This window comes from Odocoileus virginianus, chromosome 8 (assembly GCF_023699985.2).
Source record: "Odocoileus virginianus isolate 20LAN1187 ecotype Illinois chromosome 8, Ovbor_1.2, whole genome shotgun sequence".
In the NCBI taxonomy this organism is placed as follows: Eukaryota; Metazoa; Chordata; class Mammalia; order Artiodactyla; family Cervidae; genus Odocoileus; species Odocoileus virginianus.
The window spans coordinates 52,294,798-52,305,843 of NC_069681.1; the positions used below are offsets into that span (position 1 = coordinate 52,294,798).

General features: G+C 47.4%; 1 protein-coding gene across 1 annotated transcript; it reads left to right on the forward strand.

Annotated features, from left to right (window-relative positions):
* The first annotated feature begins 1,964 nt into the window (after positions 1–1,964).
* Positions 1,965–7,083, forward strand: SPRY2 (sprouty RTK signaling antagonist 2). Its single transcript, XM_070471526.1, has 2 exons — positions 1,965–2,372; positions 5,268–7,083. Exon 2 carries the CDS (start codon positions 5,319–5,321, stop codon positions 6,264–6,266), a length of 948 nt encoding a protein of 315 aa, XP_070327627.1. The 5' UTR covers positions 1,965–2,372; positions 5,268–5,318; the 3' UTR covers positions 6,267–7,083.
* The last annotated feature ends 3,963 nt before the right edge of the window (positions 7,084–11,046 follow it).

Here is an 11,046-nt window from a genome sequence, read left to right on the forward strand (position 1 = left end):
GAGGACCCGGGCGTCGGGGGAGAGGCCGGGGCTGGCGGCGGCCCCATGGTCCCCGGGACGCCGCGGAGCAGGCGGACGTAGCCCGGTCCACCCGAACCCGAGGGGTGGGGGGTGGGGGACGGGAGGCCAGGGTCCGGAAATAACGCAGGCCACTTCCCCTGCCACCTCTGGTTCCAAACCCCGGGCGAGGAGCCCTAGAGAAACATGGAGAAGGCAGGGGAGAGGGCAGCGTGGCAGGGAACGTGCCCGGGACGTCCGCAGACCAGGGCTCGGGACAGGGCGGCGAGCGCCAGGGCGGTTGTGAACCGAGGTGGGCTGGAGCCAGACCCCGGGAAATCTAGCAACACGTTTTCCTAGCAGTTTCAAGAACTCGAACCCCAAGACCGCGAGGTCGCAGGTGCCATTCGGGAGTTGAGTTCTGACCGTACTTCCCTGTAAAGTAAAACCATTCTGTAAATCATTCAGAATCCAATATTAAGAATGGGGGGGGGGGGTTAATTTCCCATTGGTGCTCCCACGTCCCTGCACGTTTCTTCGTAAACGATCGGCAATTAGAGCAATGCATATCTATGCATTTTCTATCTTTACATTTCTTTTTGTAAGTGGGAAAATAGATCACCTTCAAAACGGACAATAGAATCTTCTTGGGGAATGTTCTACGTGACAAGGAGAGTCGGAAATGAAATATGATTCTTCTAGTTGAGGAAGAAATCTGCAATGGAACGGCGAGCCCCCTCCCATTTCAGAAGCCCGTGATGTGGCCCTTAGTAATCGTGTACGTGTGTAGGACTGAGTTAACTAAATTTTTTAAAGGCCTAGACTGTAGCATTTCCATCAGCAATTGCGTGAAACAAAAACGATAAGAAAGATCTTCAGAAATCTTCCATCTGTAGCTCACTCCCTCTGTTAGAACAACATCTAATATTAAACCGAAAAGCTACAATTGACACCATCAAAAGCAAATCCCAGCCAGAGCAGAAGGTACTTGAAACCCGAATCTGCATTCCGCCCCTCTCGTACGCCGCTCAGAGGTGGGGGTGGCGGTTTGTCCGGGTGCCTGGTGTATAATCGGGTTAATCCAGTAGACAAAGGATAAACCAATAGCCCTCCCACCTCACTTCCCGCTCCCCTTCCCCTCCCCCTGCTTCTCTCCCCGTCGCCCCCTCGAGGGGGAACAGAAAAGGGGAGAGCCTGTTTTGCAATGGATTCCGAAGAAAGTCTCAAAACCCGCAACTGGTTTTTAATGCTAACACTGCCTGTCCGGGATTAGTCTGAAACGTTTATTCCCTTCTCCTAGTGGCGGGGAGAAAGTTCCTTAAATCCGCCGAGCTCAAGGTTCGTCCTCCTGGCCTCTGGGGAAAACTTTAAGGTCAGTGTTTCCTTGAAACTAGATCAACTGACCCCGCCGTGCCCAGCCCGGCCCCGCGGGCACCGCGCGTGACGGCGGCCGGGGCGGCAGGAGCGGCCCGGGTACGCGCGGGGCGGCGCGGTTGCCCTTTTGAATGCCTCCTGCGGCTCGGAGCGCTGGCGGGCGCTGGAGTGTGAGTGAATGTAGCCCCGCGGAGCCAATGAGCTGGGACCGGATGCGATATATCCTCTGGGACAACAACTGCTCTGTTCCGCCTCGGATCCACATGACGCCATTTACTGCTGCCGCGGCCGCCGCAGAGCTCCCTGCCTCCTCCGGAAAGGCGAGGGCGCAGGCCAACGGCGAGCCCCCCCCGGCCGGGCCCCAGACCCTCCTCCTCCTTCTCCTCCTCCTCTTTCGCACCCACCGCCCCCGCCTCGGCCTCGCCGCCGCGCCTCCACAACGCCCAGTCTGCACCGCCGAGAGCTGCGCGCCGCAGCGCGAGCGGAGGAGAGGGGCCGGCGGAGCGCGCAGCGCCCAGGCCCCCGCGCCCGCCCGGCCCGGCTCGGCCCGGCCCGCCGCCCCGCGCGCCCCCGCGCCGCCTCCGCTCAGCCGCGGCCGCGGCCGCACGACTTGGCCATCTGGCTTTTAGGTCCTCGCGAAGGCCGTTTTCTTTTCTCATTCGCTCATCTGCCGGGAGAGGAGACTCGCCGTTGGCGCTTCGGCCTCCAGTTCATTGAGAAAAAAGGAGAAAAAAAAAAAAAAGGAAATACTCCGCGTGCGCTTCTAGAAGGGGGGTCGCCTCCAGCCCCGAACTCCAGAGTGTTCTTCGGCTAGGACTTGGCTCCGGATTTTTTTTTTTTTTCCTCTCCTTTTCTCGTCCAGCCAATCGCTCAGAAGTTAGACTGAAGCAGAGTTTGGAAGGAAGGAGAGGCAAAAAGTTTGCATCAGGGCTGGATTTATTTGCACATCGCTGAAAGAAGAGAATCCAACGGAGAGGGGTTGGTGCAAAGCCGCGATCACGGTGAGGCGCGTTTGGCCGGCTCATCCCCTCCTGGCGCCGCGGCCGGCGCGTTGTGGGCAACATGGAGTAGGTGCAGCCGGACCCGCAGTGGGGTCCGTCTCTCCTCGGGCCTCCCTTTCAATCACCCCGCAGGTTTTCCGTGGGGAGCCCGGGAGCTGCCCGCGGATCAGCCTCACCCCGGCCTCGGCCTGCCTCGGCGGGGTGTGTGGGGGGGGGGGTGTGCAGCGCGCGCGGGGTGCTGTGTCCCCGGCCCCACGACCCAGCGCGCCCGCGCTGGGGGGCTCGGGGTGGCGGCCGGCTCGCGGCGGCGCACTGGCCGCGAACTGGGCGCTGAGAGCGGGAGAGGGAGGGAAGCACTTTGTGTTTTCCAGGGCGCCGCTGCAAGCGCCCGGACTTCGAACCTGTTCTCTCCCGGGAAGGCAGGTCCCGGGAGAGGCCGTCCCGAGGCAGGGGCGCCGGGGTACCGAGGCGGCGCGGGTCGCTGCCTCGCGGGTGGAAAAAAAGAGGACAGGGTAGCGAGTGGAGGACGCCCCCGCTTCAGCTCGGCGTGGACTGTGGCGAGCACGCAGACGGTGGGAGCGTCGCCCTGCCTGGCGCCGCGTCTCCGCGGTTCGGAAGTGCAGCTTTCTCTTTTTTCCGTTCGCCGCGGTCGGCCTGGGTCACGCTTTTTTTTTTTTTTTTTTTTTGGACGATTGGGCTGACCCAGCACAGGAAGAAAGTCATCAAGCGGTCGTGATCGTTTTCCATTACCTGAAAATAGGTGGCAAGAGAGACTAGGGTTGGCGTGGGGGAGGGGGGGTGTATTTTACTTTGATGGACTGATCCACTTTTTTGTGTGGTTGCTGCTGGTTTTTTAAATTCCGAACCTTGTGCGTTTTTACAAAGCGGTTTCTGTGTCGGTTTGCCCCACCCTTATGCTGAAGTCCTTTCTCCCTCATCCTTACTCTGATCACACAGAGTTCTTAATGGGGGGTTTCAAAGCAGGGGGACGATGAGGGAGCGCGGGGCGGGGGTGGGGCGGCTGCGATGGGGAAGAGGGATCGGCGGAAATCACTTTAGCAAACCCCCTTGAAGATGCTACATTGCACTGCAAGCATCACGGCAAGTGTCCAGCTTAGGGACCTAGGTCTTGCATGCTCGGCGTAGGGCGCTGTAAAATGTTCTTAATTTTTAAAGCAATTTTTCTGTGACTTGAAGGAATACATGTATGCATACACGTGTATATTTTTAATATACAGGCGCGTGCACATTGCAGGCATTGCCCCTCAGGTCAGCGCAGGGTGGCGTCGCCGAGTGTGCCAGGGTGAGATGACCCGGCTCTGTGTCTCAGGCAGGACTTTCTTCCTCGCGGAGTCGGGGCTGGAAACCAGTGCCCTGCGTTCGAGGGCCTTGGCCGGAACGTCCTGCGATGGGCTGTGTGACCTCCGCCTGAGGGAGGAGCGGCTCCCTCTTGGAGCTGGGAGCCAGTTCTCTGGGGGTGGGGGAGATTTCTATCTGGGAAGGCAGGGAGGGGTTCCTCCAGCGTTCCAGGGCCTGTTCCATTGCGAGGCGCCCGCGCGCGCCCCCCCCCCCGCCCCCCGCCCCGGCCCCGCCTGTCTGTCCGTCCCGGGATTGTGCGCTGGGGGCCAGCTTGGCCGCTGGGCTGCGTCTGTCCTCCCGGAGAAAAGTCCCTCGGGGCTCCGACTGAGTCCCACCTGCTGGGGACGGCGTTGGGGCGCAGATAGAGCAGATAAACTAAGAACAGCTCTGTCTTGTCTGCCTTTCTGTTGGAGCTGAGATCCGGTTTCCAGCTCTGCCTTTTTCCGAATTGGAAGGCGTGTGACACCTGCCTGTGTTTTCTAAAAAGTCAGACTGGATGAAGGTCCACTTTTGCGCGTTTTTGGTCATTGTAGACTGGGTTGACAAAGAGGATGGTAGTTTTGAAATTGAACAGAGGGGTGGCAATCTAAGCGGTTACTTGTCAGGATTGATAGATTTGCGATGTGACACTTGAATTTTTAAATCACTTCCTGTTATCACCAATCAGTGTATGTTTTCAATTATTAGGTTTTGGGAAATGGGCAAAAGCAGTTAAGATTTTGACATGATTGATTTCTAAAACAGGGAGAGCGGGTCTTTTAGCTGCAGAATTTAAGATGTTCTCCGAGGCTTTCAGGTTGTAAAATATGTGATTCTCAAGTTGTTGGGAAGTTGAAAATAAGTTCCTGTCTTTTTGTCGCTCGAGGTGTAAGTTTGCTCTATTGTATTCCTGGCACCTAACAGGATTTAAATTGGTGTGTTTTCAATTCTGTAACTTCATGCTACTATATAGTTAATGCATGATTGTTGTATAAAGTGTATATTCCTGGGGAAGAGAAGTATTTACTCTTTTTTTTGCATGTCATTTCATCCTATGGGATTTTGTAAAGTCACAGAATAGTTCAAGCTGTTTAATGTAAAAGCAGATGTAAAGTAGGCACCAAGAATTTCTAGGCTGTATCTATTGAAGTTCCAGGCAAAAATGACCATGATAAGTTGAAACCTATTTCACGATTTGAAAAGGTATTCAGCTTTTGAAAATGTCAGTGTGAATGCTATGTTCCAAGAGTACTTTCCTGCAGTTTTCACAGGGAACCTGAACCTTGCAGATTTTTTGCTTATACAAGTAAGGAATCGTTAACTCATGTGATTGAAGCAAAGATCAGTTTGGTGTCACTACACTTCGCAGGATTCAAGAACAGTGGGTACCTAGCTGTAATTTTTACTTTTGGGTGCAGGCGTGGCTCAGACGGCTGTCCTGATACGCTCCATTTTCAAAGTCTTGTTTCTCCAGGGGACTGAAGAGTTAAGCTGGGTGGGTGGAGAGTGGGTAGTATTCTGGAGTGTAACCCGTCTCCTTCCTCTTGGTTTCCGCAGGAATTCAGATGTGTTCTAAGCCTGCTGGAGTGACTACACTTCCCAGACCTGATGGAGGCCAGAGCTCAGAGTGGCAGCGGGTCGCAGCCGTTGCTGCAGGCACCCCGTGACAGTGGCCGGCAGCGTGGGGAGCCCGACCCCAGGGACACCCTCCCCCAGCAGGTACACGTGCTGTCTCTGGATCAGATCAGGGCCATCCGGAACACGAATGAGTACACGGAGGGGCCCACCGTGCTCCCCAGAGCTGGGCTCAAGCCTGCTCCTCGCCCCACAGCCCAGCACAAACACGAAAGACTCCACGGGCTGCCCGAGCCCCGGCAGCCCGCCCGGCCCCAGCACCCGCCGGCGCACCCTTCGGCCAGGGCCCCTCTGGCCCGGTCCATCAGCACAGTCAGCTCGGGCTCTCGCAGCAGCGCGAGGACCAGTACTAGCAGCAACTCCTCCGAACAGAGGCTCCTAGGGTCCTCCTTCTCCTCGGGGCCTCTGGCAGACAGGATCATCCGAGTGCAGCCCAAGTCGGAGCTCAAGCCCGGTGAGCTGAAGCCGCCGAGCAAGGAAGACGTAGGGCTGCACGCCTACAAGTGTGAGGACTGCGGCAAGTGCAAGTGCAAGGAGTGCACCTACCCGAGGCCCCTGCCGTCAGACTGGATCTGCGACAAGCAGTGCCTCTGCTCGGCCCAGAACGTGATCGACTACGGCACCTGCGTGTGCTGTGTGAAGGGTCTCTTCTATCACTGTTCCAGCGACGACGAGGACAACTGTGCAGACAACCCGTGCTCTTGCAGCCAGTCTCACTGTTGTACACGTTGGTCAGCCATGGGCGTCATGTCCCTCTTTCTGCCTTGCTTATGGTGTTACCTGCCAGCCAAGGGTTGCCTTAAATTGTGCCAGGGGTGTTATGACCGGGTGAACAGGCCCGGATGCCGTTGTAAAAATTCAAACACAGTTTGCTGCAAAGTTCCCGCTGTCCCCCCCAGGAACTTTGAAAAACCAACATAGCATCATGAATCAGGAAGATTGCAGTCATAAGGATTGTTTCCCTCCGCCCTTCCTTTTTTTTTTTTTAATACACACATATGCAACCAACTAAACAGCTAGAATCTTGGCACTGTTGATAGAGGGTTGGGATATCCTGTGCTGTTTGCAGTGAAATGCTTTTTTCATCCATGTGCCATTTTAATTGATATGCTTGTTAGAACTCAGCTAGTGGAGCTCAGAGTATGGGATACAGACCTTGGTGACCTACATGTTGCATAAGCTAAAGCAATAGACACTCTAGGCGAAGTTTTTGTTTGTGAATAGTACTTGCAAAATTTGTAAATTAGCAGATGACTTCCCCTCTCCCCTCCCCCACCCCAGTTGTTTTCTCCAGAGATATTGTGCTATATTTTTGTATATACAATAATATTTGCAACTGTGAAAAACAAGTTGTGCCGTACTATACGGCACATTCACAAAATATTATACTAATATGTTGTACATTCGGAAGAATGTGAATCAATCAGTATGTTTTTAGATTGTATTTTGCCTTACAGAAAGCCTTTATTGTTAAGACTCTGATTTCCCTTTGGACTTCATGTATATTGTACAGTTACAGTAAAATTCAACCTTTATTTTCTAATTTTTTTCAACATATTGTTTAGTGTAAAGAATATTTATTTGAAGTTTTATTATTTTATAAAGAAGAATATTTATTTTAAGAGGCATCTTACAGATTTTGCCCCTTTTATGAGGATGTGATAGTTGCTGCCAATGAGGGGTTACAGATGCATATGTTCAATATAAAATAGAAAATATATTAACGTTTGAAATTAAACTGAGCTGTATTGTCTTATTTTACATTTTCTTTGGGTTTTTTTTTTTTTTTAAGTGAAAAACCATTTTAGAAATAGCATTTCAGTGACAGATGTAGTTTCACTTATCTGTGAGATACTCATGCTTGCTTTAAAGTAAAGTGAAGATTTGGCGATTTTCAGGGATAATTCTAGCAATCAGGAGAGAAATAATTGAGCACTTGACACTTAACAGTATTAATCATAGGAGGGCTCATTTTGGCTCCCGTTGTTTTGCTGATTTGCAGACTAGCCTTTGTTTTACAGGTTTAAAAAAAATCTTAAGTAATTCATTCAGGAGACTTACCTAAAAGATGAATCATTAGACTTTTTTTTAATATAAAGTTATTAAGAATGAATGTCAAGGCTGATTTAAGACCAGAGAAATGAGTTCAGTTCAACATTTATTGACTGGTCTCTATGTGTCAGGCATGCAGTATACACAGATCAGTGCTTATAATTGAGGCAAAATGTTTTCTTGACTTAACTGGCTCTGTTTTTCCTAGTCTCTGGTTTTAGACTGTTAGGCTTATTGCCATGATACAAGAAAAAGACATGGAAAATATAACTTGTTTTGATTCAGGTACTGGGTATCAAGGAATGTCATCCTACATTGGCCTAATAATTCAGGCTTAAGCAGCCCCAACTTAGCTGTTTGAGAGGCCCTGTCTTAGTTGTTTAATCAGATTATCCAGCAAATTGTTAAATTTTACACTGCAGTATGGCAAAAAAAAGTCAGTGTTTGTAGTTATCTTTTGGAACCAAACATAAAACAAGCTCTTACAAGCCCATCTTGACAAATACTGGGTTTTCTTATTTGTAGTAAGTCACTTGATTAGTCACTTCATGGCTGATTTTTTTTTTTTTCCCAAAAGCTTTTGCTGCCAAGAATCACCGGAAGTCTAGGAAATGATTTACCTGTCATTATTGTTTAATCTCTCGTTTCCTGTTCTAAGGTCTTAGTACAGGCTGTCTTCTGTTTTGTTTTTTGAAATTGGCTTTCAAGGAACCATATAGCCTCCTAAACCAAGACATTGCTATAATGTCTTGCAATAAAAGGCCACCCGTTGTGCCCTCTATGCTTTTCAAAAAACACAAAGCTGAATTAATTTGGAAATTATTTACTCTTCGGTTTCAACTTTGGAATACTGAATGTTGCAATTCTAATACTCTTCAGGTCTATCCTGATGGTCTCAGAATTAGAATATTAGGGAAAAAATAGGGCAGAGTTTCTTATTCACTGTATAGTTTTTCGGGATTTGTAAAGCACACAAATTTTGATTAACTAGTTTCTGACTGTTCATCAGATACTGCCATATGCACGGGTAAAACTATTTTGTTATAGAAATTCTGAGAGTTCTTTTTTTTTTCTTTTTAACAGACGAGCAGCTTTCAAAGTCTAGTCTAGATAAATTTATCAGATGCCATTGGGTGTTTATTGAAGATGTAGATTAAGAATCTCTTTCCATGATTATTGAATCGGTTTCTTATCCTGTTGCTTAAGGATTTGCATTTTTAATCATTCCTCTAGTGATTATGTATAGTTTGAGAGCTACTGACCTAGAAATTGCTAATTTATCTTTTTTTGTTTTTTCAATGGAGTCCATGGTAAACCATAATTCACTAGTTTGAATGTGGAACATGGTTATAAACCAGCTGAAGCTAGAAGAGGACTTGGCATAAGTATATATATAAAGTCCTGATAAAAATTACTTAAAGATAAATAAGGAAAACTGATTCCTCAAGAAGCTTCCAATTAATCTATTAAATGTTGAGTTTGTCTATAAACCAATAGAGAATTCATTTTCAGAATATAAAAAATGAAATATTAAATGAATATCTAAACAGGTTGAAAACAGCTGATGTTCACTTTTCAGTGTGTTAAAAGAGTTTTCCACTTTTCCAGGTCATCACATTAAGGTGGAGGAATCATCACCTCAAGTTCATGAAAAGTCTTATAAATACCAGTTGATAAGGCAGTGGTCATCATTTGGATATTGTGATAGGTTACAAGTACAATGATACAGTAAGCATTAGTTTACTGCTTAGCATTTAGGGATATCTTTGCTATATATTCTGGTTTCTTGCCTTTTATTTTCTTAGAAACTATTGAAGTTCATTTAAGGATGACAAATTGATTGCTGTTACTGAAAACAGTCATTTATGTGTGTTGAGATTTTAAGGCCCTGCCAGAGCTCTCCTTGTCCGAACATGCTCTGGGCATTGTCTGTGAAAGAAGAAAGCCAAAACCAAGTGCAGGTACTCCCAACCAAACTTTTTGCATAAATTCTTTCTCCAATACACCTTTGTCTCAGGGACTGCTCGCCTCCAGGTTATGTAAGATAGTGATGATGTCAGATAAATGAGTTCACTCTTTGCCCAGTGCAGAGAGATGCTAGATAGACAGTTGATAGGTTTGGCGCTTTTGAACATGCATGTCAGAACTTTGAAGGGTTTATGGGTTTTGAGTTTCACTTGTAGTAACATCCCAAATTGGCCATTTACCCTCCTGTCTTAAATGTGCAGAAAGACCAGGATGTATGTGCCAAAGTCTCAGCTTTGAAAATGGGCTAAACAATGTAGATCAAAAACATTGTTAGTCATCTTGTGCACAATAGTTCACATTATTTTAGTAAAGGAAAATAAAAAATAGGCATTAACTAGTTACATCAATAGTGTATCAATATCCATTCTTTGGTTTTTAGTATTTATTAAGACACAAGTGATGTTAATTTCTACTTTAGGCCAATTGCTTCATTTCTCTGGAGATACCAAGGGTGTGTCTCCATTGATTGAAGACTAGAACAGAATTTTAAAATAAGGCCTGTCTGATTTCGCTGAACTGATCGTCAGAATGAAGCTTTACATCTGGATTACTTAACCACTGGTTTGGCCACTCATGGGAGGATAAAGCTGCCAGACTATAGTTTGGGTTTCATTTGGATATCATTCATGCCTCTATCTGCCTTATACCATGAGAGACAACTATATGAATAATGGAAGACAGTGTGCATTTTACTTTATGATAGTATACCACTGGTCAAAATTAAAAGATACTCGTTTAACTTACAGTCAAAACAGAGGGATAAATATATCTAGAATATAATACTTATATAATACACATTATATTCTATATAGAGAGAATATAAAAACATATAGATGCATAGCAAATAAGAAAAAAAGATTAACACTTGACTATTCAAATGTCTCAGTGTTTTTCTTTTTTTACTTTTTGGCTATACCAAGAGGCATGTGGGATGTTAGTTCCCCAACCAGGTATCAAACCCGAGTCCCCTGCATTGGAAGGCAGATTCCCTGGACCGTCAGGGAAGTACTTCACATTTTTATTTAAAAGTACCTTTTTATCAACCTAAAGAATTTTCAAAAACCAGTCTTAGTTGGTAACTAATATTTTTTGAACTATTAAAGGAGATTAGAATGAAGCCTGTTGCCTTGGCCTCTGGCTTGGCTACCTGAGAATATAAAGCTTCAGCATACCTTAAAGGAGTTTATTTCTCAAAACAGTTCTAATGCACAGAGAAGAAATAAAATTTTAGCTTAATAAAATTCCCCTACCCCTGGAATGGAATTTGAGCCTGAAAATATCAATAATTATGAATTTCAGTTTAACACTTTTTATTTTTGAATGCCTACTCCTTACCCATCACAGGGCTAGCTGATGATGTATAAAAAGAAAGGGTTAGTGACTAATGTAAGGCAGAACTTTTCACAGCGAAGGCGCAAGCAAGGTGCCATGAGACACAGGAGACGGGTAAAGCACTGATGTGTTCTCTGCGGTGGGGGGTGGTTCTCCAGGGTTTTGCAATGGTTGTGTATATGTGTGCTCACTCAATCGTGTCCAACTCTTTGCCACCCCATGGACTATAACCTGCCAGGCTCCTCTGTGGGATTTCCTAGGCAAGAATACTGGAGTAGGTTGCCGTTTC